The sequence below is a fragment of the Artibeus jamaicensis genome, unplaced genomic scaffold, assembly GCF_021234435.1.
Source record: "Artibeus jamaicensis isolate MK-2021 breed Jamaican fruit bat unplaced genomic scaffold, CSHL_Jam_final scaffold_3222, whole genome shotgun sequence".
NCBI classification, from domain to species: domain Eukaryota; kingdom Metazoa; phylum Chordata; class Mammalia; order Chiroptera; family Phyllostomidae; genus Artibeus; species Artibeus jamaicensis.
In genome coordinates, this window is record NW_026522038.1 from 3,896,948 (window position 1) to 3,924,735 (window position 27,788).

The 27,788-nt window shown below is 40.3% G+C and overlaps 1 protein-coding gene across 1 annotated transcript; it reads left to right on the forward strand.

The window, feature by feature from the left end:
• The first annotated feature begins 13,793 nt into the window (after window positions 1-13,793).
• OSTC (oligosaccharyltransferase complex non-catalytic subunit) lies at window positions 13,794-26,204 on the forward strand. The gene is made up of 4 exons (XM_037161999.2): window positions 13,794-13,981; window positions 17,497-17,590; window positions 19,054-19,251; window positions 25,630-26,204. The coding sequence occupies exons 1-4, from the start codon at window positions 13,843-13,845 to the stop codon at window positions 25,646-25,648; spliced, it is 450 nt and encodes a 149-aa protein (XP_037017894.1). The 5' UTR covers window positions 13,794-13,842; the 3' UTR covers window positions 25,649-26,204.
• Window positions 26,205-27,788: the final 1,584 nt, after the last annotated feature.

A 27,788-nucleotide genomic window follows, 5' to 3' on the forward strand; every position in this document is an offset into this window, starting at 1 on the left:
AAAAGAGCATAGAATGCAGGAGAAAGCAGAGGTTGCCATTTGAATAGTGGTGTGAAGGAAAGCTGCCGTGAGAAGGGGACATTTAAACAAATACCTAAAGGCGGTCAGGAAAGACCATGAGGACATCTGGAAAGAGCTTTCAGATTAGAGAGTCGTGTGGAGGCTGGGGGGGGCCATGTGACTAGACCAGAGGAGCAGATGAGGTCAGTGAGTTAACAAGGTGCCAGGTCATACTGGTTCCTATGGCTCTCTGTTTGGGCCTCGACAGACCTTAGACCTGGGCCAGAGAGACCTCTGCCCTGAGCCCCACACTTCAGAGGCCCTGATCTAGCCTCACTGTGGCAACGCCCTACCCCACATGCAAACAGGACCGAATGTATACTTACTTCCCTTTGACACCCCCACATGGGGGGTAAGTACACACGGCCCTAGAAACCCCTGCCCAAGGCACCTAAGTGCCCTCCCTGGGCCTGAGCACTCCTCCTGGGCCTGTCAGGGAGGACTGAGCCCCAGAGATGCTCACCTGGAGCTGGAGGGTGTTTGCAGAGGCTATGAAAAGAGCTCAGATGTGTGGGCTAAGCTGTCCAGGTATCTGCACAGGAAGCTCCCCAGGTAGGGAGGAGAGCTAGAGGCCTGGTGCAAAGTGGGCCCTGCAGAGAACAGGCTACTCCTGCGTGGCCACCATATTGGGCCACCATATTGGGACAAAAACCTCCCCAGATCCCTAGATTCTAATGTTGAACCCAGATTTAAAGACCTTTGGGAAGTATGTTTGTTAAAGTGGGAGGCCAGAACTTACCCTAGTGAACCATGCATTAGATTGATTTATTAGTGTTTGCACATGGTATTTGACATGACCTTAGACATCTATTCATACTCCTGTGCCAAGTCCTGCAAATGTTACAAGCAGGTCATTGGCTCTTGAGTGGACAGGCAGCCATCAAAGATGCTTTGCTTAAAAGAGGCTAGGCTGACCCCAGCATTTAAAGTTGTCCATTTACTTCTCTCAAATTTTATATGCATCCAGTCAATGTATCATGGAGCACCAGCTGAGTGTGGGGTTCATTTTCTTTTGTAAAATGGAAGAAAAATGGTTGTAAAAGGGAGAAACAGGAGGTCAATGAGTACATAGGGAAGCTGATCATCTAGAAATTGCTTTCCTTAAAACTAGCAATGCTGCAGCACCTCTGGGGATGTCTTCAGGTACCTTGGAGATTGAAGGTATGAAGAACCAAATTTGAAGATCCCTGATTTGGTAGAAAGAGCATTTATACTTGAAGCAAAGAAGCCTGGACTATACATAGTCCTGGTTTGCCACTAACGACTTCTGTTATCTTGGTAAAGCGCTTACCTGTTCTGGAAGATTAGATTAGTGGGTTCATTAATCATTTGATTTGTCCTCATAATGAATCAAGCCTCTGCGGTGCTTCAGGCACTGGATGGGGCTCTGAAGGCAAATACGATGCCACCGGGGCCCTCCAGGATCTCACCATCTAGCCGTTCAGTTCAGCCAAATATGCATTTTTAAAAAACTGATTTTGGAGAGAAAGAGGAAGAGAGAGAGAAACATTAATTTGTCGTCCCGCCCACCCTTGCACTCATTGGTTGATTCCTGTCTGTGTCCTGACCCTGGATTGAACCTGCAACCTTGGTGTATTGGGATGATGCTGTAACCAACTGATCTACCCAGGCCGGGCAGGCCATGAAGGCCTTTTGATAAATTAGTTTGAATGAATGGCTCAAGCCAATGGCTGGTACCTATGCAGCACCTTAGAAATTTGTTGGGGCACGGATGCAACACATTCTGTCCTTAGAGGACAGTCCTCCCAACAAGTTGTCCCAAGTCCTACATTACTTCCCAAATTCCAATTAAGTTTTTATGTTGGTGAGAAACCTGTTTTTTATTATTGAAGCCTTAGTAAACTCCATTTAAATATAAACAAAAAGTATTTTTGCATGGTTTTAATAAATACTGAATCTTCCAGGAATGCACCGTCTAAACCCAAGGGAGATTGTATTTTTCTCCTGAACATTATCTGGAGAAATTCAACATTTTGGAAAGAAAATCAAACCATAAAACTTTGATCTTCTGCAAGGTAATCCAATACTCCCAATTTTTAGAGAAAGAACTCTAAATGAATGGGTGAATGTGTTGATTTACATTTTTTCTTAAGTCTTTGGTGCTGGGGATTGTTTGCACAAAATCTGATTAACAATAAATTAAATTATGCATAATATATAAATCTATTGTATTCTGAAAAGAGCACCATGGTTTCTAAATGTTTTGCTTTCTTAAGGAGTTAGAGAACTGTTACTCTGGGCAACTGGGAGACACCAAGGAGTTTTTTAAGTACATTAGCATTTAGAAGGTTCTCTGTAGTAGCATAGAGAATTCATAGCAATTAATTCAGCAAACCCTAATGTGCCCTGGGCATATACCAGGCACTGGGCTGGCACGGACCCTGAGAGGATTCCTGGCATATACAGTCTCCCATCTCCCCAATTCCCTTCCTTCCCTTGCCTTCCTTGCCCACCTCTTGTCCTACACACAAGCCTGGGGCTTGATATTGAGGACAAAGCAGAAGTGCCACTAGTTACCCGTTACTGGCCTCAAGAAAATACTTAAAATTCTCTGTTTTATGAACCCTCCAAATGGGTATAAAAATAACTGTCTTCCTGGGTTGTTGCAAAGATTAAAGGTGCCTCACACCTAGTAGGTACTTAAAAAATGCTGGTTCTGGATCTCTTTCCATCTCTTCTCACAATCTTATCTCAGAACACATCTGCCCTCAGCCACTGTGTGAACATAAATCAGTGTGTTCCCTGTGGGCGGTTTACATTTCAGCTTTATAATTACTGATGGTGGGTTGAAAGATCAGCTTCTGCTAAAGGAATTTCAAAAGGGTGAAGCTGACAATCTAATCTGTGGGGGTCATGGATCGTTCTATCAAGTATAAATACAAAGCTAATAGGTAATGCCAAGGACGTGTCAGGGGTGAAGAGCATGCTGGGATTGCAACCTCTTTACAAATAGCTCCAGTAAGGTTTATCATATGGGATTTCTATTTCTGTTTTAAACATCTGAGCATTATGACACAGGCAATGGCTCTCACACTTCAGATTCACTTACCAGTCTGCTGGGGAGATGGTTAAAATGCACATTTCTGAGCCCCATCTAAGACTTTCTCAGTTAGACTTTCTGAAAGTTGGGCCCCAAACCTACATTTTAACAAGCTGAAATGGATCCCAGCCTGCCCTTTCACATGATACCACACACGATACAATACGTAGATGATGCATTACGGAACTGTGCACTTGTCACCTACATAATTTTATTAACCAATGTAACCCCAGTATAATCAATTAAAAAAGATATTGTAGAAAGCATCTATGATTTGGTGTTAGACAAATATGGATTTAAATAAATCTTAGGTCCACCATTAACCAATTAGGTGACTTTGAGCAAGTTTCTTACCCTCTGTAACCCTCAGTCACCTCACCTACGAAATGGAGATAGTATAACTTCAGAGGTTCTGTGGGCTGAGCGAAGCATCCAGTGTTATCCACACCGCAGACCGGACGACCCTTTCCTGCTTCCAGTACAAGAGCTGACTTATTATATGTTTACAGAGAAACAAAGTGCGTCAAGATGGCCACAATGAAATCTTCTCATTTTGAATGATTAAAGTGATAATGTTGGAAATAACCCAAAATGTCAACTGATACCTTATCCTCCTGGATCATGTTTTACCCAAAATGATTTTTCTCTTTGTAAAGAAATACACACACACACACCCCACCCCCACCCCCCCGCCCGCTGGAAGTGCCAAGCTGCATTTGATTAGTTCTGGGCAGAAGCACGTTAGGGCATCTGAAAACCACAACTGGAGACATCTATTCTGATGGGCCTAATGCTCTGGGTATTTCCTTTCAAAACCGAACTTTGGGGGAAAGTACTTTGATATAATGTACATATGGAAATATTTTACAGCATTCTTAAAAAGTTAGATATTTTATTCAATATATATAAAAAACATACTTTTCAATGTGTGCAAATATGGACAGATCAGTGTCTTAAAGGTCTCTTGTCTTTTCTGAGCTAGAATTGTTTTGTTTTGTTTTGTTAAATCAACGTAAGTGCGCGTATGAAAGGGCGAAATTGACAGCCGTGGAGACAGTGGTTTTCTCTCTGGGCTTCTGGCAGCCAGCAGGAGCAGCTGCCGTTCAAATGCACCCCAGATACCTTAGCTCTGGAAAGACCATTTGTGGAGGTGAGAAGGCACTTTGATTTCTTATACCCTCTGAAAGGTGTTGGTGGGGGATGACGGAGGTGTGGCGGCCATTGCTCAGGCCTTCAGTTCGGAGGCCGTTGCCACGTTTCATATGTGTGACGAAACTGCAATCTGGATTCTGGCTCAAATTCTTTTGAAAAGATTAAAGTCTGTTGTTTAAATGCCGTTCCTAATCTTGGGGTTAAACATTTCGTGGAAAATATTCTTCATCACAAGAATCTATTGGTAGTGACTACTTTCCAGGGAGAAGGAATGGACAAGGGAGAAGACGATATGAGACGGTGGGGTTTGATTTTCATATTTTTGTTACTTGTACTCTGAATTTTAGAACTGAACGTGTAATCTTATTTTTAAAAAGAACAAGGATCATCTGTATGGTGGTATTATAGGTCACTTTTGTTGTTATTTATTCTTTATAAATTTCTGAATTGAAAAGTGAAATCTAAAAAGTTTACTTTAGAAAGCTTCACTGGAGGGGAATTTAACTAGACCTCAGTATTCTTTTTTTTATTTTTAAGAGGTTTTGTTTATTAATATTTAGAGAGAAGGGAAGGGATGGAGAAGGAGAGGGAGAGAAACATCAGTGTGTGGTTGTCTCTCACACAGCCCCTACTGGGGACCTGGGCCGCAACCCAGGTATGTGCCTTGACTGGGAGTTGAACCAGGGATCCTTGGGTTTGCAGCCCTAGTTCAATCCACTGAGCCACACCAGCCAGGGCCTCAACCTCACTATTCTTTAAACTCTTAAGTCGTGTTATCAGTTTATTCTTTTGAACAAAGTATAGAGCTTTTCTGTTACATTATCAAAAATACTGCTAAACTTTATTGTACTCACAAAAGAGCTTCACTAGAACTTACTTCTTTTTAAAAAAGATTTAATAACCAAAACGTGTCGGACAAGTACACATTTCTTTTCTCTTTTATAAGCTATGTAATTTGCAAGGCAACTAGATGTAAAAGAAAGTATTCTGGGTTTCATATTTTATTCATCTGAAAATGTTGCTTCCACAAGATTTTCCTTTCATCATTAGAAGAGTAAACCATTTGCATTTTAAAGCCACACTTGCCTGCCCTGGAAGCAGCCTTTTCCGTCTGTGTGATGTTTCATTGCGCTTGTTTGATCACAGTGTTGAGACGAGGTTTTTTTTTCAGTAAGCTTGCCTTTTCACTATGCTCGCGAATACAGTTTGAAAATCTCCAGGTATGGAAAATACATTTTGGCGAAGTTAAAACTCACAGGGCCCTGACGCCTGTTAAAGGCAACGCCTGCCCTGCTGTGGCCACAGAAAGGAATTACACGTGGGCAGTTAGAAAAACCCGCAGTTAGTTCATGGAATAGCATCAGTTTTGCAGGAAAGGTAGAGAAATATACAGATTACGGTTATTTTCCTTTTAAAGTTTTAATGGGAAAATGTATGAGTGTGTATATGTATTACAGAAAATTCCTTTTATATCCTGTTGGAAGGGTAAATTCTATATTAAATCTTGATTATTTTTTAAATTCCCGTCCACTTCTTCCCTCTGCAGTTTGGTTTCTCCTAACACGATGCTACTGAAATGAATGAGTTAATTTGCCAAACATTTATGAGCACCGATCATGACACCACGTTCTCAAGCTGTGCCCAGCGGCTTCTGGGTAGTTGCGCCCCAGCCGACTAGCTGCGAAGCACCCCTCTGAGCCTTCTCCGCCGCCGGCTGCCGCTGCCGCTGCTCTCCCAGGCCTCTTCTGCTCCTTTGATCTGGCTGTAGCCGCTTCCGGTAGTAAGCTGGTAATCACCTAGGTGATTCTTAGGCATCATCTTCAGCTCTCTTCCTTCTCACTCTTTTACCTTTAGTCTGTGAACCTGTATAATTATAGCTACATTTGGTGGGAATGAGTGGACATTTTTCTGGGAAGAGAGCTCACATTTTTAATCAGCTCCCCAGGGAGATCCCTAACCCCTCCAAACAAAAGCCTTGCCTGCTCCATCTCGTGTTTCAGCATGTTTATCCACTGATATGATTCCCACCATCACCCGGATACTTGTATCTGACTGACTCTTGTATTTCTAACCCCAGCCACTTTCCCGGCCTCAGCAAGGTCTCCTCCTGGTGGGTGGGTCCTTCTAGAACAATAGTTCTCACCAGGCAGATGGCAGGACCTCAGCCTCCCACTCCTCGCATCTCCCTCAGAACGCCTTTGAGAAAGCTGGGGGTGATGAGCAGGGCCTGCACCTATTCTCAGGGTCCCTGGGGAGGAGCAGCTCTGCTCCAACTTGAGTCTTGCTATCCACCGAAGCTCTGCTTGCCCCCCAGCTTTTCCTCGGTCTCCTCCTCCGCGGGCTCCAGGAGCAGCCTTCTTCTTTGGTCCAGCTCTTACACACAGCTGCAGAGTTGCCTGGGGCCATTACTACACAGTGCACCTGCATTATAGCCCTCTCTTTGGTTCCAGGGGAACCATTTCCCTCTGGAAATCAGCTGAGGGACCATCAGTTGATTACATTAAACGGATTCTGCCAGAGACAGATCTTTTACAGTCTTTCTGTTAGCACTGCTCTCCCAGTCCCCCTCATCCCCACAGAGCCACAGGCACTCATCATCTCTCAGCTGAACTATCGCACTCAGGGCCCACAAATTCTCTGTCTCATGTCTTACTGCCACCCCACCCACCTTCCAAACACCCAAGTGATTGTTTCCATTAAGAAATCTTTTAATGTTTTCAACCTGAAAATTTATATAAAATCTAAATTCATCATGGCATTGAAAGGCCCTCCACCACCTTTTCCTTTTTGTTTTTTTAAATTATATATTATTGGTTATGCTATTATAGTTGTCCAAGTTTTTCCCCCTTTTTGTCTCTCCACCCAGCAACCCCCACTCCCTCAGGTAATCCCCACCCCTTAGTTCATGTCCACGGGTCATGCATATAAGCTCTTTGGTTTCTCCATTTTCTATACTGTACTTTACATCCCCATGACTATTCTGTAACTACCAATTGGTGCTTGTTAAACCCTTCATATTTTTACCTATTCCCCAATACCCCCTCCCATCTGATTGCCATCAAACCATTCTCTGTATTTATGATTTTGTTTCTTTTCTTTTTGATTGCTTAGTTTGTTTTTTAGCTTCAATTGCTGATAGATGTGCATTTATTTCTATTTTATTGTTCATAATTTCTCTTTTTCTTAAATAAGTCTCTTTAACATTTCATATACTAATGACTTGGTGATGATGAACTCCTTTAGTTTTTTCTTATCTGAGAAGCACTTTATCAGTCCTTCAATTCTAAATAACAGCTTTGCTGGGTAGAGTAATCTTGGCTGTAGGTCCTTGCTTTATATCACTTTGAATATTCTTTGCTAATACCTTATATCCTGCAAAGTTTCTTTTAAGAATCAACTGACACTCTTATGGGAACTCCCCTGTAAGTAGATAACCTCCTTTCTCCTCCTTTTCTGCTTTTAAGATTCTCTCTTTATATTTAATCTTTGGTGTTTTAATTATGACGTGTCTTGGTGTGGGCCTCTTTGTATCCATCTTGTTTGGGACTCTCTGTGCTTCCTAGACTTATATGTCTATTTCCATCATCAAATTAGGGAAGTTTTTTTCCATTATTTTTTCAAATTGATTTCCAATTCCTGGGTCCTCCTCTTTTCATTCTGGTACCCCTAGGATGCAAATATTGAAATGCTTGAAGATGTCCCAGAAGCTCCTTACGTTGTCCTTGTTTTTGTGGCTTTTTTCTTCTTCTTGTTGTTCTGACTGCTTGTTTTTTGCTTCCTCATGTTCCAAATCATTGATCTGATTCTTGGCTTTATCCACTCTCTTGTTGATTCCCTGTAAGTTGTTTTTTATTTCAATAAGTGTATTCTTCATTTCTGACTGGATCTTTTTTATGCTGTTGAGGTCCTCACTAAGTTCCTTGAGCATCCTTATAACCAGTGTTTTGAACTCCGCATCTGATGGATTGCTTATCTCCATTTTGTTTAGCTCTTTTTCTGCAGCTTTGATGTATTCTTTCATCTGGGCCATGTTTCTTTGTCTTTTCATATTGGCAGCCTCCCTGTGTCTGTCTCTATGTATTAAGTTGAGCTGCTATGACTCCCTGTCTTGGATGTGAAGACTCTGGTGTTTCTCAGATGGTGCAAGCCAAGGTCAGCCACCATCTATATTCTGGCCAGGGTCACCCTGCATGAGCTACAAAGCAACCTGCAGATGGCTGCTACTTGTGCTGAGCTTGGAGGTTACAAGGCAAAGCCAAGCCGTGAACCTAGGCTGGATGCTGCTAGTGCTGGGCCTGTGGCCACTTAGCAAGAGGTATGGGAGCTGGGGGGCTCACTGAGGCCAGCTGTTGCTTGTTTAAGAGCTTAGACAAGTCCTGGCTGGTGTAGCTCAGTGGATTGAGTGCAGGCCTGCAAACCAAACAACTGAGGTTTGATTCCCAGTCAGGGCACATGCCTGGGTTGCAGGCCAGTTCCCAGCAGGGGACGCATGAGACGCAACAACACATTGATATTTCTCTCCCTCTGTCCATCCCTTCCCCTCTAAAGATAAATAAATAAAACCTTTAAAAAAAGAGCTTAGACAAAACATTCATATGGAAAAGCCACTGTTAACAGCTTGGGTGGGCTCGAAGATGGGTGAGGCAGAGCTCATGAAAGCCCCAGGTTAAGGCAAGCAGTGTTGGCCAGGTTATGCACTTTCAGATATGACACCTGTTTGCCGCATCTGTAGGCGTCTTGCGGCTCTGTAGGCATAATTCAGAAAAATAACAATGGCCTCTGCCCACCTTTGCGTTTGGTGGCAGGGTCTTTGGTGGTGGTGGTAGAGAGGAGAGAAGAAACTAAAGAGACATTAAGGAAGTACATTTGTTAAAATGACACACTGAAGGATCAGATAAGATGGAAGGGTCAAGGGTTTGTTCACTGACTTATTTAACAAATACATAATGAGTACTGCTGTGTGCCAGCATTGTGAGAATGCAGGGAGTCCAGTGATGAGAAACATATTATTGAATACACTGAGTTTCTGATTCTATTGTTGGCTGTCTGATGGTGCATAGTGATGGAACCGCAATTGGGAAACACTATTATTCATTCTTTACGGAACACAGCAGTGGACGAACAACACCTGGGAGGCAGGTGTGCTGACGTGAGACTAGAAACAAAGTATCTGCTGTGTTCAAAAAAAGCAGTTTTTAAACTTTCTTTTAATTACAAAAATAATACGTGTTTATTAAAGAAAATTAGTAGATCCGTGTAGTTTCAAAGAAGGGAGAACTAATTTGTCATCTTCCCATATAGCTATTAATCACCTTTATGTCCCTTTAGACTTTTTCAATGCACAATGTCCAGGAAACATGCACAATAACAAACTGGCCAGGACCCTACATACAATTTTACGGCCTTATTTTCATCATTTAAAACCTATTGTGAACATCTATTTTTTTTTCAGAAAACAAAAGTGGACAGTATCATTTCTAATGGTTGCATAGTATCTATTACATGGATGATATTCATTTAATTAATCCTCTACTTTCAGTTGCATATTTTCAACCTTTCAGAAGTAACTAATGATCAGGTGGATTTTGTTTCCAAATCATAGATTTCCACCCAAACTCTAAGCTTCTGTGCTGTGATCCACCAACAGCTACTTGTCAAAACTGCATAGAGCATCCTTGTCTGCCACAGACATAAAAGTAATATTGGATCTGCTGAGTCATGTAGTTTACTTAACTGACAGAGCGGTTTGCTTGACAACCTGGGCCTTTTGCTTGTTCTGGATTCCACTCAAAACTAGCAGCTTATTGGATTACTCAGTAAGTAGGTGAAAAGGGTATGACCAAATGAAATGTATGCTGCCCCCCAAATCCTAAATAGTTCCCTAAACATTTTATGTCTTTCTTGGTGGAAGGTGGAGTCAGATGTACCAAATAACGTTTACCTTGGAAGGATATCTCTCGTGTTGCAGGTCATGGGCCCCTAGAAATTTCTCTGAGGATCCCCTGATGTTTATTTTGCCCACTGTCCCTCCTCCAGCGGCATGTGTGTTACCGATGTACCTAGAGAGGTAATTACTTAGCTCACTAGGTTCAATCAGCACATTGTCAGGGCAATGGCATCGTGTGATGTTCTGTGAATGAGAAGACAGTAAGTTGCCTACAAATTAGATTATAATATAGGGCTGGACTTTATATATAGCCCCGAGGCAGGACGGTGAAGGTGTGTTGCTGACCCTGCCAGCTGAAAGCAAATTTCTTCTGATGGTCATTACCAATAGGTATAAAAAGCATTAGCCAGATCAATAGCTACTTGATAAGTGTTAGGGTATGTGTTGATGCACCCCAACGACAAAACCAAATGTAGAATAGCAGCTGCAACTGGAGTCACCGCATGGTTAGGTTGACATTAATCTGCTGTTGTTCTCCAAGCTCCTCCTGTTGTTTGCAAGGGCCAGGTGAGCTAATTAAAAGGAAGGTGGTAGGAATTGCCACTCTGCATCTTTCAAGTCCTTGAGGGTGGCATCTAAGAGTCCTCACTGTATGGGTCACGAAACCAATGTGGAGAATCTTACATTTGTAAGCATGTTTATTCCAACTGTGTATTCCAGAAATAATTCCAGGGTTCTCACTATCTCTGAAAGGAGGACTCAAATGAGTGGTGACGAAAGAAGACTTATTCCACATGTGTCTCTGGTGATTAAACTAATTAGTTAATGAATTCACATTGGCCATGCACCTATGTTTTACTTGGAAATTTTAATTTTCAAAATTTAAAATAATGACAACAACAACAAAATTCACCATTTAGTATTGTATTGTGCAGGATTTTTGCTGTGGTCATGACACATAATAGAGTGTGACAGAGTGCCTGGCGCAGAGTCGCCACGTGGTGAAGAGTTTCTGAACTGGGGAAACAGGCTCACGCTGCTTACGCAGGCTCCAGGAGGAGAGAGCAGAGTCCAAGGGACTTTCAACTACACTGCATAGTGTTTTCTGAATAAATCTTGGTTGGAACTGTATGTTATTATCTCACAAAAAAACAAAGCTACTAATGTTTTCCCTAATATATATTAAATAAACTGAAGTCAGCAATATTAATAGTCTCGGTAGCTCCAGCCTGCTTAGAATTCAGTTAAAAACTTATTTGTGGGGTTTTCCTTCTCTTTTGACTGGCAGAATCACCCCTGATTTCAAGGGTTTTTATTAAGATTTTGTACATTACACATGAAAATCTTGGTTTCTTCCTTAGGTATAGAATTGCTTGTGCACAGTATGAATTAGTCATTTTAAAATTTTATTTCGTAGCTTAAAATGACAGGCTCTACTGTGTATAATGTTTCAAAATTTTGTTTCTACCCACAATTGTCCTTCTTCATCTATGTAAAATAGCCAGTGACTGAATGATTAGAATCTGATGTCTGTGGTTTTCAGTCAGAGTTTATGTTGTTTAAACAAAACATTTTCTATAGGAATATTGTTGATTGGGACACAGAGGGCAACGGATGTGTATATTTCACTGAAGAAAATTTTCTTTTACACCTGCCTTGTAGAATATTATAAACTCAAATTGGAGTATATTTCAAAGTTTAAGATGTTAAAAACAATAATGAATTGATTCTTGGAACAACTTACTTTTTGAAAGAGTACAAAAGTGACAGTAATAATTCAACATATAGATAAACGTGATCTATTCTGACTTGGCATTTTTATTTTCTCATTAAAAATGATATTTGTAAAACTATTTTCCACTGTGTATATACAATTATCTGGCCTAGAATATATAGGAAAAAGGATAACACCTTAAACACCTTGAATCTGTCTTATGTTTAGGGCAATTGCCTTTTGGTGTCATCTAACTGAGAACTATACTATACTTTTTGAGCTTATTTCATTTCCCAAGCTTCGGTTTTGTCCTATGTAATGTGGTGATAATAGTCTTTACCTAATAGGATTGTCATGAAGACTAAATAAGAATATAAATCACTTAACATAATATCTGCCAAGCAGTAGTTAATGTTAGTTTTCTTCTTGGAATTATAAAGAAAGCTTTAAAACTTTTCATTTCTGTTTTTACTCATCTTTTTCAAGGCAACATTTTTAATTGTTCCAAAGTCTTCCCTACTTATGAAATCACAAGAACTTCAGAAACAGTATGCTTTACAGTCCCCAGAGAAACTTCCTAAGTACAAATGCAGATGCTGGTGTAAACATACTTCGATATTGGTGTTATTAGTCACCCCTTCATAACCTAAGATCAGTGTACCTTCCTTAATACAAAGCTAAGTGGGACCCTGGGGAGACTCTCGCTATTGAACCATAGGATCAGCAAGCATCATTTGTATTTAGAATCGGATATTGCAATGTTTTGTAAATATCTTCATTAGTGTAATATTTAAACAATTTCTCAATAATTGAGTCATTAACTAAATGTGAAGAATAAATTCATGTTATCCTGTGAAAAACCAGGAGTTCAGTAACAAACCAACAAAAACAAAATCCACTAATCAGTATGTTCTGGATTTATATAATCAGTCACTTTTAATTCTTACTCCAAAAGGAAACTGATATTTGCAGAATCTTAAGAGAGTGTATTAAAAAGAAAAAACAAAACAAAAGACATTTTTTGGACATTTGGTCTATCCCCAGAGGTCATGTATTTCATTATATATTGTTGTCACATGGATTGTGAACGTAGCACAGGCAACAGATGTGTGGCTGCCGCTAGGTTAGCAATGGAATGAAGAGAAGTGGATGAATTAAAAATATTTTTGCTAGTAAGGACAAAATAACTGCTGATATTTTGGGTGTGAAGGTTTAATAAAGAGAGTGACTAGCTGATTTCAAGATTTTCTGCCTGAAAGATTAGCATTTACGAGCTAGGGATGGCTGAGAGGAGCAAAGTAGAGGGGAGTACAAAGGTTATTTTAGTCAAGTCAAGGTATCGACTTCACACGTCTTGTGGAGATATCCTCTTGACTTTTGGGATAGAACGCTGGATATTTTTTAAATTTTGATTATTTTAGCAATTATTAATAACATTTTTATTATTACAATCACCACTAGTGCATCGGGGAGTAAAAAAAGCTCAGCAATCTAGTACTTTCTCAAGCTCCTGAAGAAAATGCTATTAAAAAAGGAAGAGCTTTCCAAGAGTCCCCATTCATCCTCCAGTTTGGGGGACCTCGAGCGCCCCCTGTCCCATCAGTTTCCACACCCTTAGAGCCAGCAAGCGGGCGGACTCAGACGGATTGGGTTCGCTCAGCACATCTGACTTGGCCACGTCGGTAACCGTGCAGGTCCTTGAAGGTACATAAATTACCCACAATGTATTCCAAAAATTAAGCTCATTACTCAAACTTCTGTTTAAAAAATTAGTAATATGTAGCATCTATGCTGTGTTTTTGTTTTTTAATACTTTCTTATTTTCTTCTATGGACATATAAACAGCCTCTAAGGGCTGTGGACCTGCCGCAACCCTGCTCCGCGCACGCGCAAAAGGAAGAAAGGACTGGTGTGTTTCCGGGTGGCGCGTGGGGCTTGAGTCCCAAAGCTGCCCTTGCCACTACCAACATGGAGGCTTTGTACCGAGTCCCATTCTTAGTGTTGGAATGTCCCAACCTGAAGCTGAAGAAGCCGCCCTGGGTGCATATGCCCTCGGCTATGACGGTGTACGCTCTGGTGGTGGTGTCTTACTTTCTCATCACCGGAGGTAACTCGGGCTGGCGGGGTTCGAGAGGCGACAGCCGTGGGAAACTCACTCGCCCGGGAGGCTCCTCTTCCTCTGACTCTGAGCCCCGGGGCAAGCAGCGCTCTGCTGTTGATCTTTTCAGAGGGTGAAGGGAAATTCTGGGGTGCCAAGTATTAACAGCCCAAAGGTTATTTTCCCGGACGCCTGGTCCTTTTCTTGGCAGCACTCATGTTCTCACTCCCATTGCACTTCTTCTAGCCTCTTAGCCTGGAGAACCAAATCGAATAATTTTTCAAGGCTGGATTATAGCTCTTTATTGATTGCCATGGGTGACAAAGTCTAAACTGGGAAAGTCTAGTCTGGCCCATTTTACTTATATTGTTGGTCAAGAGTGTGGGACTCGTACCTTTTCTTTGTCCTCTGTCTCTGGAACCTTGGAAGAGACTTGAGAATTCTTAAGTTTTTTAGCTCGGACCTAAGGGTTCGGAGTTGCTTTTTGTCCGGGTCAACAGTGAAAATGAATGGAATTTTTTTAAATCGTGATTTTCTATAAATATTTGAGATTGGAGATAGATTTGCAGGTGGTATTGTATTTCAGAGAGAAGTTGAGAGTTTAAAGAAAATAGCATTACTATTAAAAACTTGTGAATTGTCATGTTCTTTTCATACATAGAAAGTTGCAAAAGGGGCGTTGCTTTGTACAGTGGTGAGCTGGCAACCCAGCTAGTCCATTCAGAGCCGCCACCCTTTCAAGCCACAGTTCCACGATTTACTCGACTGTGCTACTGTTAGATTTTGGAAAGTGGGATACTGAATTTAGAAGTTATTAAAATCAGTTACACAGGTTAGGGCCAGTAAAAGTGGTTTTCCTTTTAAGGCAATAGTGAGACATCTTCATTTTCATAGATGATTTGTGAGAATAATTATTTATACAAGAGGGAAGAATGTGAAACTATGAAAGCTTAGTTCTAGAATGTATCTTTCAGGAACATACCCTTCCCCACAGAACAGTGACAACTTACTTATGTTTGTTTAAATAAGTTACATTAATTTTTCTTATGTTGGTAAGATACTGTCCTAGCCTTGCATTAGCATTAACACTTGCTCAGCTCTCCAATAGTACTGTATTGAATAAACGAAATTTGAAATGCATGTCTTTAATTTTTTTTAAATAAGAGAGTCTTCATGGGCTTTTATCTGCTAGTCTCTTTTCTGTAATCCTTACCTCCCTTTGCTAGACGCCTCACAATTTTTATTCTGGCTATCTTTTCCGTGTTGATTGTAGTGGGGGGGATTTTCTGCACCAACCCCTGGGGAAAGTGAAAAGGACACCTTTATAGTGGCCATGGCCATAAGGTATCTCATACAAGAAATCGGTTTTGCCACTGGAAAGGTGTCTCTTCGAAAAAGTGAGTGTACCTTTATAAATAAAAAATACTTACTGCAGAGAAATGTTCAGCAAATAATGTGTCAAGTTCCTGTTAAGTTTCAGGTAGTAGGTACAACAGTGAATGAAACAGATAAGGGCGCTGCCCTGCTGAAGTTTCTAATGTCATGGTTGAGACATGTTAAATGTCACATATATTTTTTTCTATTATGTTACTATTTTCATTATAAAAATGCCACAAATGCTTTGAAGGAAAAGAATGACAGGTTATGAGAAAATAATGGGAGTTGGGAATGTCATTGGAGTGTGTTCTCCTGAAGAAATGGCATGTGAGTCAAAATCTGATGGATTGGGGGAAAGGCAGAGGGTGAGGTATGGACAGGTACCAAGAGACCAATTAGGTGGGTTTTATAGTTGACGTAGGCCAGACTAGGTAGGCAGCAGTGGAGATGGAGAAAAATATAATGGAAGATATTTTGGAAGTAGATTCAGTAGGTCTTGGTGGATTGATTAGATGCAGGGGGAGAATGAAGTGTGAATGAATCTTATTGGCGACTGGTTTGAGCACCTGAGTAAATGAAAGTGTCATTTTCTGAGATTGAAGAAATGAAGTGTTTGTTGGTGAAGAATGGTGAACCAGAGGTCACTTTGGGATATATAATAATTAGACATAACCAACTCTAATTACATATGTGAATTTATAGGTATGAGTCTAGCCTTGAGAGAAGTGGTCTGTGTTGAAGTTTGTTAATAACAGATGTTTTCTGAACTCCTCCCATAAGTCAGATATTGAAGAACATAGTCAAATCCCCTGTTCTTGGGGGAACTTACATCTAATTCTAATGGTGCTGACATTATTTGATAAGAGTTGGCACATTGGGAGTCATTAGCACATTGAATTTTGAAAGCTGTGGAGAGGGATGAGTTTAGTTTGGGAGAGAATATAGAAAAAGTGGACAATGGTCAAGCCCTAAGGAACTTTTCTAACATATAGTGATTTTATGGAAGAGGAGACCTGGCTAGAGAGGTGGCAAGAAATCATGGACAAAAGTGTTACAAAAACCGTGAAAAGACATACGTCCTCGCAAGAAAAGACATATATCCTCCCATTTAGAAAGCTGGATCGAGTGCTGCTGAAAAACATAAGATAACTGAAAAATGGCCACTGAATTAAGCAACTTTCAGGTCATGAGTGACCTTAGCAAGAGTAGTATCAGTGGTGGCAGAAGCCAGGCTGGAGTGAGTTGAAGAATGAAGGGTACATGAAGACTGGGAGACAGCAAATTGGCCCGATTTTTTTTTTTTTTTTTTTCAGAAGGAAGCCTGACTCTCAAAAAGGAAGCATAAAAATGGTTGTTAGCTAGGATGGTTTGAAGTCAAGGGAAAATTGATGTAGGGAAAGACATGTTGAAAATGCAGGGGAGAGAAGCGCAATCCAAAGGAAGAAAGTCTCCAAGAAGGCATTCCACCTTTGTAAGGGGAGGCATTCTTCCTTGATTGTAGTGTGGAGGGAAAGAGGTGAAGACAGATGCAGGTACCAGTTAGTAGATGGGAGAGGGAGGATTAAGGAATTCCAATACGATTGTTTTGTGAGTCGGTGGGTAGAGAGACACAGTCTATTCCTCAGAAAAGCCAGAAGTGAGGATGTTGGAGAACAATGGAGAAGAACATGTTGATGGTGAGAGATTTGGAAAACTTAAAATTTTGATAGATGTTAATATTAATGATGATGAGTCTCTAGTGCTAATTGTATGATTTAAAAATGTTTTCTTGTTTTACATTTAAGCAGGATAATTAGTAGCCCTCAATTTATAGAAACAAATCCAAGCTTTTCTGGAACATTTTTTTGAACTAAAATATAATCTTTAATGTTAAATCTCCTTGATTGTGGAGTCATTTTTGAGTATAAGAAATAGTCACTAAATAAATTTATTTTATGGTATAATACTGTTTTACAAGTCACTCTAAAGTATTAAGTTGCATCTCTGAATGGTTTTATATGACGTTTAGGAGATTAGCTGGGCCTCATTTGATTATAATAATGTATCAAAGCAGTGCTATTGAAATATAAATGAAACTTTAGAGACAGAACTAATCCTGTTTTAAAAATTAGGAACTCCATCTAATCTCACTGTTATTTTCCATATAGGAATAATTTATGATGTTATTGTTGAACCTCCAAGTGTTGGCTCTATGACTGATGAACATGGCCATCAGAGACCAGTAGCTTTCTTGGCCTACAGGTAAAAGATATCTTTATGAACGATTTGGTGGTGGGAAAAAAGGGTGTCAGACCATGACTGCTTATTTTAAAATACAGCAAAACCTATAGAGTCCATCTGCATTTAGACAAGAGCTGTTTTTAAATGCTAAATTCAGAAATGGAGTGAAGTGGACAGGAATAAGAGAAGTGTATTATCTATTCATCTACCAGGAAATAACATTTCACACTGATAATGATCATTTATTTAAAGTGGGGTATCAGTTTAAAATACGTTTGTACACTATTCTGGGAATCAGCAAACCAGTTTTAAGTAAAGCTTTATTGGAACTAGGCATGCCCATTTGTTTTTATACCATCTGTGGATGCTTTCAAGCTACTGTGGTAAGTATGGCACAACCCATATGGCCTGTATTGTACTATCTGGCTATTTAAGAAATATGTATTATTAAATAAGAAACATAACTTTTGAGACTTGGGAGTTCAATTTCAGTAAGGAAACACTGTTTCAGTGTGGTTTGATTCACTTGAGCAATGCTTATTGTATTGTTTTCTACAGTCCACTTGATAACTGTCTACCTAAACGTAGCTATATATTTGTATTTATGCCTTACATTAGTGGTATTCTATGCATAGGATATTCCTGGAACAATTATTGTGACTCTTTAGGGAGGGATCTAGATGACACATGATCTCTATGGTAGGGAAACCTTTCAGTGTCATGGTTCATGTTGTTGGAATTTTGAACCTGGTGTGTATATTGAGTTTTCAGTCAAAGCAATTAGGTAACCAAAAAAATGTGTACTTTCCTTGCATATGCCCATGTATAAATCATCCATTTAACAGAAAATTGGTTTGGGGGGCCCACAGACTCTAAAAACCAGGTACAATAATATACAAAAATTGGCACAGGAATTATAGGGGTTTACACGTCACTGGGAATCCCCGAGGGAGCGGGGAGGGGTTGGTGTTCATGGGTCTAAGACAAGAACATCTGCTTTTAATTTTTTGCCTTTGAACTTAGAAGTTTTATTAATTATTATAAAACTTGGCAAAAACATTTCTAACCAGTTCAGAATTAATTTGAAATTGATAGAAATTTAAATAGCATAACTTTTAAAAGCTAAAGTTCTGTGTAAAGGATTAATATTCATACAATAATTGGCTTTTTAAACTGATGATTAAAATACGAGTATTGATTTTCACAGATAGTTGTGTTAGTTGAGGTTTTAAAACTTATTTGGACATTTGCTCCATGAAGACAAAGCTTCTTGTCTGTCTGTTCATTGTTATAGCCCCAGAACCTAGGATAGTCCTTGTTACATAATGGGCTCTCAAGAAATATTTGTTGAAACAAATATCCAGAAATGGAGTAAAATAGTTGTAAGGATAAGGATAAAAAATTAGCACAAAAATGTTTTAGCAGAAGTGGGAATTTCAACCTAAGGAAAAAGTCTTTATTTTGCTGTGGTCTTTCTTTTTCAGAGTAAATGGACAATATATTATGGAAGGACTTGCATCCAGCTTCCTGTTTACAATGGGAGGTTTAGGTTTCATAATCCTAGACCGATCCAATGCTCCAAACATTCCAAAACTCAATAGATTTCTTCTTCTATTCATTGGATTCGTCTGTGTCCTATTGAGTTTTTTCATGGCGAGAGTATTCATGAGGATGAAACTGCCGTAAGTTACTAAGTACTTTGTGTAATCAGCAACTTAACTTCTCTTGAAAATTGGTAAAATAAACCTGGATCACATAAAATTTAAATGAAAATTTATAGAACTAAAAAAATTGGTTACTTGCTGAAGGTTACAGTTAAAAATTAGACCAATAGGTCTTCCTGATTGTTATCTTTATTCATGTTCATGGGAAAATGTAGTCATTTTGCTGTAGCATCACTGACCACTGTTTCTCTAAAGTGCTTTTTGGTTAGTCTAGCATATGCAATTCTAGCAGTAACGGTAATAGTAGGGAATATTTTCAAGACATCAGTTGCTGCTGTTCCTTAATATTAGTATGAGGAAAACCCAGTAAGTCTTGGATGGGAAAGCAGAGTTGTTGCCTCCCTAAAAAGATGGGAAAAGGAACATATATCATTTTAATTCCGAAAACTTAGAATATCTTTAGAACAAAGAAATTCATTTTATGACAACTTTTATAATTCCAGCTGAGATCTCTAATTTGAGATGTGGCTAAATCTGATCACATTTTCCTGAATTCTCACTTCACCTATGGGTGCATTAGTAAGTGACTACAGGGACTTTGAGCAAGCGTGCAGCACAAAAATTAGCTGCTGGTAAATTAATTTTTTAGGGGACATGTGCCAACTAGACCGATTTCTCAGAACTGACATCCCCTTATTATAAGAGACAATAAAAGGAAATATAGGAATGTGTTTGAATTTCATGAGTTTACTTGTTTTATGGCTTAACCTGTCCATTATCTATAACTCATTGGGGGAGAATGGGCAGACACCCCCTGGAAAATCAGAAGTATTGGCTCCGCCAAAAAGTCCATTACGTTTCTTCTGTAAATGACACATTTTTAATTTTCACCAATAACTTTATTGGGTATTTTGAGTATATCAGCTATCTCCCACTGTTGGCTTCTAGTGGGTAGAGGCCAGAGGTGCTGCTGAACATCTTCCAATGCATAAGACAGCCCCACAGCAAAGAATTATTTGGCCAAAATGTCAACAGTACCAAGAAACTTTGCAAATCACTTTTGACATGTTTGATCAGTCATAGCACCTTCTTCATACACTGCACAAATCTTTTTTGATTTGCATTTCAGTGGCATTTTTGCCTTTCTTGAAATAATAAAGCGTAATACATAGAAAATGTTGAGTATTTTCTTCCATCTTCAATATTTAAATGGCTACATAAAAATTCACCAATTTTGATATGATTTTTAAATAAGATTTTATTTATTTATCTTTAGAGGGGAAGGGAGGGAGAGAAATACCAGTGTATGGTTGCCTCTTGTGTGTCCCCTGCTGGGGACTGGCCTGCAACCCAGGCATGTGCCCTGACTGGGAATTGAACCATGGTTGTTTGGTTTGCAGGCCCAGTCCACTGAGCTGCACCAACCAGGGCTGATAAGATTTTTTTAATGTGTTCTGATGTGGGAGCTGTGACAATACAATCTAACAGAATTGTTTCAAATGAACTTAAAGACAGCTAAGCACTACTAGAGCCATGGTATGGAAAAAACATAATGGACTTTTTGGCCAACCCAACTTACCCCACATGTTCCCATGTTAGCCCTGCAGGGTGGGAAAGAGCTCAGTGTTCCTTGTCAGCTGAATATCGATGTGGCCATGTAGTACTCCTTCAGACTCCTGCCAGTGCCTCTTATTTTTGTCCAGCAGAAACAATTTTGGCCATTGGCTAAATTGTATAAAGGCTAAGGTGCTCTAGTTCTTTTCTTTTTTCTTCTCCTGCTGGAAAAGATCTACTAGGAGAGTATATGGGAGAGGCTAAAGTTTCCATAGCAAAGAAGGAGAAAAGAAGGTTCCCATAGAGAATGAAGAGTGTATTAAAAATTAACAAGCAAAACAGAAGGGACTTTTGGAGGCACAGCGGAGCAGAAGGGGGCTGGTTTTGCCCACACGACCAGATTCGTCCTCATTCTGCAACCCCTGTGCTTCCCGTGCTTCCTCGTACTTTTCAGTCCTTTCCTTAGGATGAGAGTGTTTTTCTTTTAGGTCAGGCATTTGACTTTTAGAATAATAGAGCTATTCACTGCTTACTAAAATGCTTTGATAAATGTTTAATTCTCTGGATGCCTCCATCTTATTTTGCAGTTATTTATATAAACATTTGTCTTCCTGTTCCCATTTTGTAGGCCATTGTCCAAGGCTGTTGACTTAAGCCAACAGCAGGAAATGAGGTATTTCAGGTGTGAGTTATTTAGGTGCAATCAAAGCAGAACAATGATCTAGGCAGAAAATTGCTTCTTTCTGTAACTTGTCATAGTGGAAACTCTAGTATTTAAGTTTTTAAGAGGAAAGAATTTATGATTGCCTCTTTGATATGCTTCCTTATCTGCAGTTCCTAATGCCTGATACCTTAGGTGTGGAGTGGGGAGAAACAATGGACAGTTTGAGAAGAGAGAGAGAAGAAGGGTGTTGTATTTTCTGGCATATTTGCAGTCCCCACACACCATAGTGGGCCAGGTTTATGAGTATTACACACAATAGGTCATGATTTTTATCACTAGCAAGGAGGGGATGTGTCTTTCTTCTTGCACATGTGTTATCTTTGCTTCCAACATATATAAACAACTTGATACATAGTAAGTGGAACAGTAACAACAACAAAAAGACATTTAAAAACACCAGTAACCATGGGTTTTTTCAGATTAGACAGGTTGCTAGCACCTGAGATGGGATGGCTGTGTGAGGGGGTGCATCATGATGACCTCCTGTGTGCTGGGCTGCTCCACAAGAGCTTAGCATTTTTAGCACAGGTTACCTTTAAAAGGGAGTAAAGAAGAGCGGTGGAATGGTACTACTAATTTTATAGTTTCTGATTTATGATTTCTTGATGCAGACCCTGGCTTGTGGGGTCTGCCGCGTTGTAAATGAGGCACAAGAAATTCACACAGACTACCAAGTCCTGTGGAGGAACAGGGACAGTATGGCTTCTCTCTCAGGAGGAGAAAAAAGCCTTGGCCCTTGCCATGATCAGCCTTTATTTCTTTTGGGGACACATTACATGATGGTCCTCATATGCTATGCACAGGTTCGCTTTAGGTGGTTACCTTTTATAGAAAACAAAGGATATGATACCGCTAATCACAGCACAGAAGAGGGATATTTGCAAATGCAAAGGGAAAAGTAGTTGAACCGGTTATACTCCATACTGGGGAGTTTTAGCACAGATTTTAGGAAGTTACAGTAGGCACTCTCTGCCTCATTTCAGGGCAAGGGCGTTTTAGCAAAAGTAAGTCTCAAAGCGGCCCAGGTACATTGCAGGCCTGATTCCCCACGGGAGAACCTGTCTGTGGGCGTGGGTCCTGTCTGGGCCCACACCACCCAGAACGGTGTCTTACATCTCCCCCCTTGTTTTTAGTTAGGACTGCTATAGACCCCACAAAGCTTGCCACTTGCTGGTCTCTCACACCATCCTGGGAAAATAATTTGCAAATGTCTCAAAGTACACAGAGCATTATTATAATCGGTAAGCAAACAGGTACCAAAGATACACGTTCTCAGATTAAGCCCATCAATTACTGTCAGGCAGTAATGATCAAATAGATAACATTCAAAGAACTCTGAGGCCCTATTTTGAGTCAGGGTCAAATAGCTAAAGGGACATAAAACTTTGGGGAAACAAACTCATTTCAGGCTTGAACCCTTATTATTTAAATTGAGGGTATCAGCAAAGTAGGTTTCATAGGATTTTATGCATTCTTTCTTAGGCCTGATTGCCCTGAGGAAACCTGCCCTTTCCAGCACAGGGCTACAGGCTTAAGCCAGGCCGGGGAAGTAAGGCAGCTAAGAGAGTAGGAGACTTCTTGCAGACAGACTGAGGACTCAGGCTATGTTGAAGCTGAGGGGTGAGGGTCCATTGCTGCCTTTCTCCATAACCCCCCAAGTCTTTCCCTGAGGGCCTCCTTGTGACCGTGCCTGTCTTAGGTCATCCCTCCCTTGAGGAATCTTACCTGTCATTAGCTAACTGATCAAGCACTGGGGGCCCAGGCAGGGGGAAGTAGAAAGAGCAGAGGCAGCGCCCCAGCCAGGGAGATAAGCTTTGTCTCAGTGGCTTATGGTCTGAAGTTCTGACAATAAGCCTTAGCCTGGGGAGGGGGCGGGTGGGGTACAGCTCCTGAAACCAGGCAGGGCGGTTTCCAATACTTTCTAAGGACCTGGTGTCTCCCCTACTTATAAGATTTTATAAATTAAAACATGGCTTTGATGCCTTGTCTTTTCAAGAAATGTGGATGTTGATGAAATAGAACTATTTTTGGCCATTTTTATACATGACAATACATTTAAAATGAAAAATCCACTTTTGGTGGCTATTATTTTTATTGTACTAGCACTAAGTTAACAAAAGCAATTTTCAAAAATAAAAGTTTTCTAATATAATCATAATATAATGTAATATATGTGAAGTTGTGTGTGAGGTACCTTTTAAATATATACAGGCTCAGGAATAATGTTTTTATGCTGTGTAGAAGACTTTGGTATGAATTTGTGATTGGTTTTTCTGAAGAATAAAGAACAGTCATTAGATTCTCTTTAGCCTCCAATGTTACGGTATTTTTGAACTAATAGGAGAATCTTAAAATTTAAAAAAAAAAAAGACAGCCTGCTGTGTCATGGCGTAACGGCCTAAAGTTAGGGAAACCGGTTGGCTGGGAGAGTTCCTCCAGGCACAGCTGTTGTAAAGCTGTATCAAGTAGACCAAACAGGTACTATTACATAATTGAAGACAAAAGGCCTGCTTTACTCTGGCGAAAACTGCCGTTCTAGTAATTTGAACAAGTGTTTTTTAAGTCTGGTGAGAAAAGCTAGGGAGCCCCTGAGTAAATCCTAAGATAATGGGGTCAGTTCAGAAAAGTTTTCCTAAAGGGGTAGGGGGTGAAAAATAAGAATAAGAATATAATAGTATTTTACCTAAATTGACATCATTTAGGGAATAGGATGATGCATGTATGTGATCCTTCCATATGAGTGAAATTTAATCCTACATGTACTAAAACTTTCTCTTACTCATTTTTGACAGGCCTCTTTCAAAAGTGTTTAAGTGTTTTATTGCCTCCTCAACACTCACATTTGTATTTAGAAAATATTATTTGATAACTTATTTGCTGGACACTGAACATAATTTTGCCTTCTTGACTCAGGATCATGTTCATTCGCACTTAGTTAGACATAGTAGTACTTTTCAGTTTTTTAGTTTATTTCCTCAGTGTAACCTGCCACTTCTCATTGTTACCATTGTGAGCTCACCCTTTCCTTGCTCCTTTCAGTTCCTTGGTTACCCTGTGATTCGAGGAAATAGACATCTTAGCTGTCTGACTGCCTTCTTAAAGCAGCCCAGGGTGAAGCAGAGCTCGACGGCCTGGCTCTTCCAGTCCTGTACGGTGCTTGAGTCTTTTTCATCTGTTCCCAGCTTTGGAGTTTTATTCAGAAAGTTAACGTTGCAGAGAGTCTGGCATCTGAATAAGCTGGGTTGTTTCAGTGAGTGAAATCTTGTGTCCAGGGTTCATTGTTAGCAAAGGAGAGAAGGAACCCTAGCAGAACACAGTGTGCGGCTGCCGAGTGTGGTGGGAGGAGTGAGAATTGGGGGCCAAATCGGGGCTCCCCGTGTCTCTGCTCTGAGGTTTTGGATCCGTTGTGTGGACTCAGATTCCAAAATTGTTAAGTGCAGTTAATTATGAGACTCAGAGTTACTGTCAAGATTAAATGAGAGGGTGTTTTATGTGCTCTCAAGCATAATATTAATATTAATAGTTATTTGTGTTTTTATTGTAAAGATAAACAGAATTCTAAAAGTTCTAAGTTTCAAATTGAATTATGGCCACCATCTTAAAAATAAATAAATAAGCCATTTCTGTTTCTAAATGAAAATGAGATTTTTGTTTTAGGATTGTTGGAGAAGATAGTGGTCTCAGCTATAGTGGTCTTCCCAGGTGCGAGGAGCTTCTGATCCTCCCACCTTCTTCGGTATTATGAGGGTTTTTAGAAAATCAAAAGTAACTACTTTCCATTAAAAGGTTTTTGATTTCTGTTACAGTTGTGAGACTCCAAAGGAAATTGATTCTGACTCTTTAATTTTTACATAACTTTTTTAAATAATTTACCCCCCCTCAATTTTTTTTGTTGTTTAGCACATTGGTTTGTAACTTTACCCTTTGAGGAGGAAGAGTAACGGAAGTGAGGCCCAGTAAAATCATTGGGGGGGGGGCAAGATATGAGCTAAGAAGCATGAAAATGAATCATACACCAACATTTTCAGATTGTTTTTAATTCGTCGTAAAATTTGTTTGGATATTGTGAAATGTTCCTTCATTTTCACTTTTTGTGTTTGTAAATTTTATTTCTGTAGGGGCTATCTGATGGGTTAGAGTCCCTTTTGAGAAGAAGTCCGTGGGTACTGGATTTGTTCCTGTTACTGAAGTTTTAACGGCTGAACCAGTCCTCTCATGCGATGTGTGGAAAAGGATGAGAAGCGGTAGAAAAGAATCATCTAGTAGAAAATAGGGGAAGCATATTGAAGCGTGGCCTAGAGTATCATCTTGGTGTCGGAGAGACAAGCTCATCACACTTTTCCCTGCTGACCTAAACTGACACACCAATGATGTTAAGTGGCATTTTTTCCTCAGTTTTTCATTTCTTGAAAATATACTCCTTTTCCAAAAGTACAATATTGAATAGAGTGATTATTTTTTACAACCTCCTTAACGTTTTTTGGAGATGACATTTCTGACTTTCAGAAATCGGTGTAAAATCAGGAAGCAAGATCCCATAAGCTGAGGACTCTGGACAGCTGATCAGCTTCACCTGTGGTGCTTTGCCCTGGATCGGAGTGGATGGCAGGATGTTATTGCAGAGTGTGTGCAACACTTTCCTGAGCAATAAGGTGTGTGAAAGGAGCAGAAATAAATAATTTTGTAATTAACACCTCCTGTTTTCATTTTTTAATTGACCTTTTGGTCTGTAATTATTCAGTCCCATCTTTTGATTTTCACTATTGTCGGTATCTTAACGGTCTCCAACTGCGGTGGCAGGATGCCCTGGGAGGCAGCAACTTCACTTCCCCGTAGATACTCAAAGGCTGGCTGCATATCCGTCAGAGTTGTTGGAAATGCGATGTCTTGGATGGAAGTTCCCTTCATTCAGCTTCAGTAATTAGTGCAATTTGGAGCACATCTGAAAACATCTCTAGGCTAGTGTTACCTTCCTCTCATTTTTGCTATCCAGGCCTTTCAGTTCTCCCTGACTGGCCATGGACTTCCGTTCTCTACTGGCTCAATTAATTCTTATCCTAAAATGTTCAAGTTTACAGGAAAGGTTTAAGGTAAAATTTTTTTTCTAACTCCAAGGCTGATCTGAAAATAAATACACCCCTTTATTCATAGCAGTATTATTTACAATACCCAAGGTGCGGAAACAGCCCGAATGCCCCTCAGAAGATGAGTGGATAAAAAAGCTGTGGTACATTTACACAATGGAATACTACATGGCCATAAAAAGGGAAATCTTACCTTTTGTGACAACATGGATGGACCTGGAGATAATTTTTTAGAATTTATTTATCTTTAGAGGGGAAGGGAAGGAGACAGGGAGAGAAATATCAATGTATGGGTTGCCTCTTGTGTGTCCCCCGCTGGGAACTGGCCTGCAACCAAGGCATGTGCCCTGACTGGGAATTGAACCGAGATCCTCTGGTTCGCAGGCCCGCGCTCAATCCACTGAGCTACACCAGCCAGGGCTGGAGATAATTATGCTAAATGAAATAAGCCAGAGAGACAAGTACCATATGATCTCAGTTATATGGGGAATCTAATGAACAGAATGGTAAACAGAAGCAGAGGCACAGACACACGGAACAGACAGCAGTCAGAGGGGAGGAGGGAGAGGAGGACTGGCTGGGAGAAGGTGAAGGGATTAGTGGAAGAACATCCGTGCATAACCCACAGACACAATAGTGTGGTGATGGGAGGGGGATGGGAGGGCGGGGGCTGCGTGGAGGTGGGCAGAAGGGTTGGGGGTTGAGGACCTATGTTAGTAGTATTGATAATGAAAGCAAAATTTAAAGCCATTCTGTAAATTAGAGATTCATTTATTCCAAAAGTTGCGAATACCTGTTACATGCCAAGCCACACTGAAGGTTTCTTTTAAAACACATGGACTTTATTTAATTGTTAAAGATTCTATTTTCAGAGAGGGGAAGGGAAGGAGAAAGGGAGAGAAGTACCAAATCGGTTGCCTCTTGCACGCTCCCAACTGGTATGTCTGCAACCCAGGCATGTGCCCTGACAAGGAATTGAACTGGCCACCTATAGGTTCATAGGCTGGCACTCAATCCACTGAGCCACACGGGCCATGGCCACAGTGAGGACTTACAAGGGTGAATAAGACAAAGTTTCTCTCCTCATAGAGGGAAAAGAAGATGATAAAAATCTTGGGGAGCTAGATAGTCACAAGATAAAAATGTTTGTAAAATGTCAGATACTGACAACATGCCACAAAAACCGAGCAAGG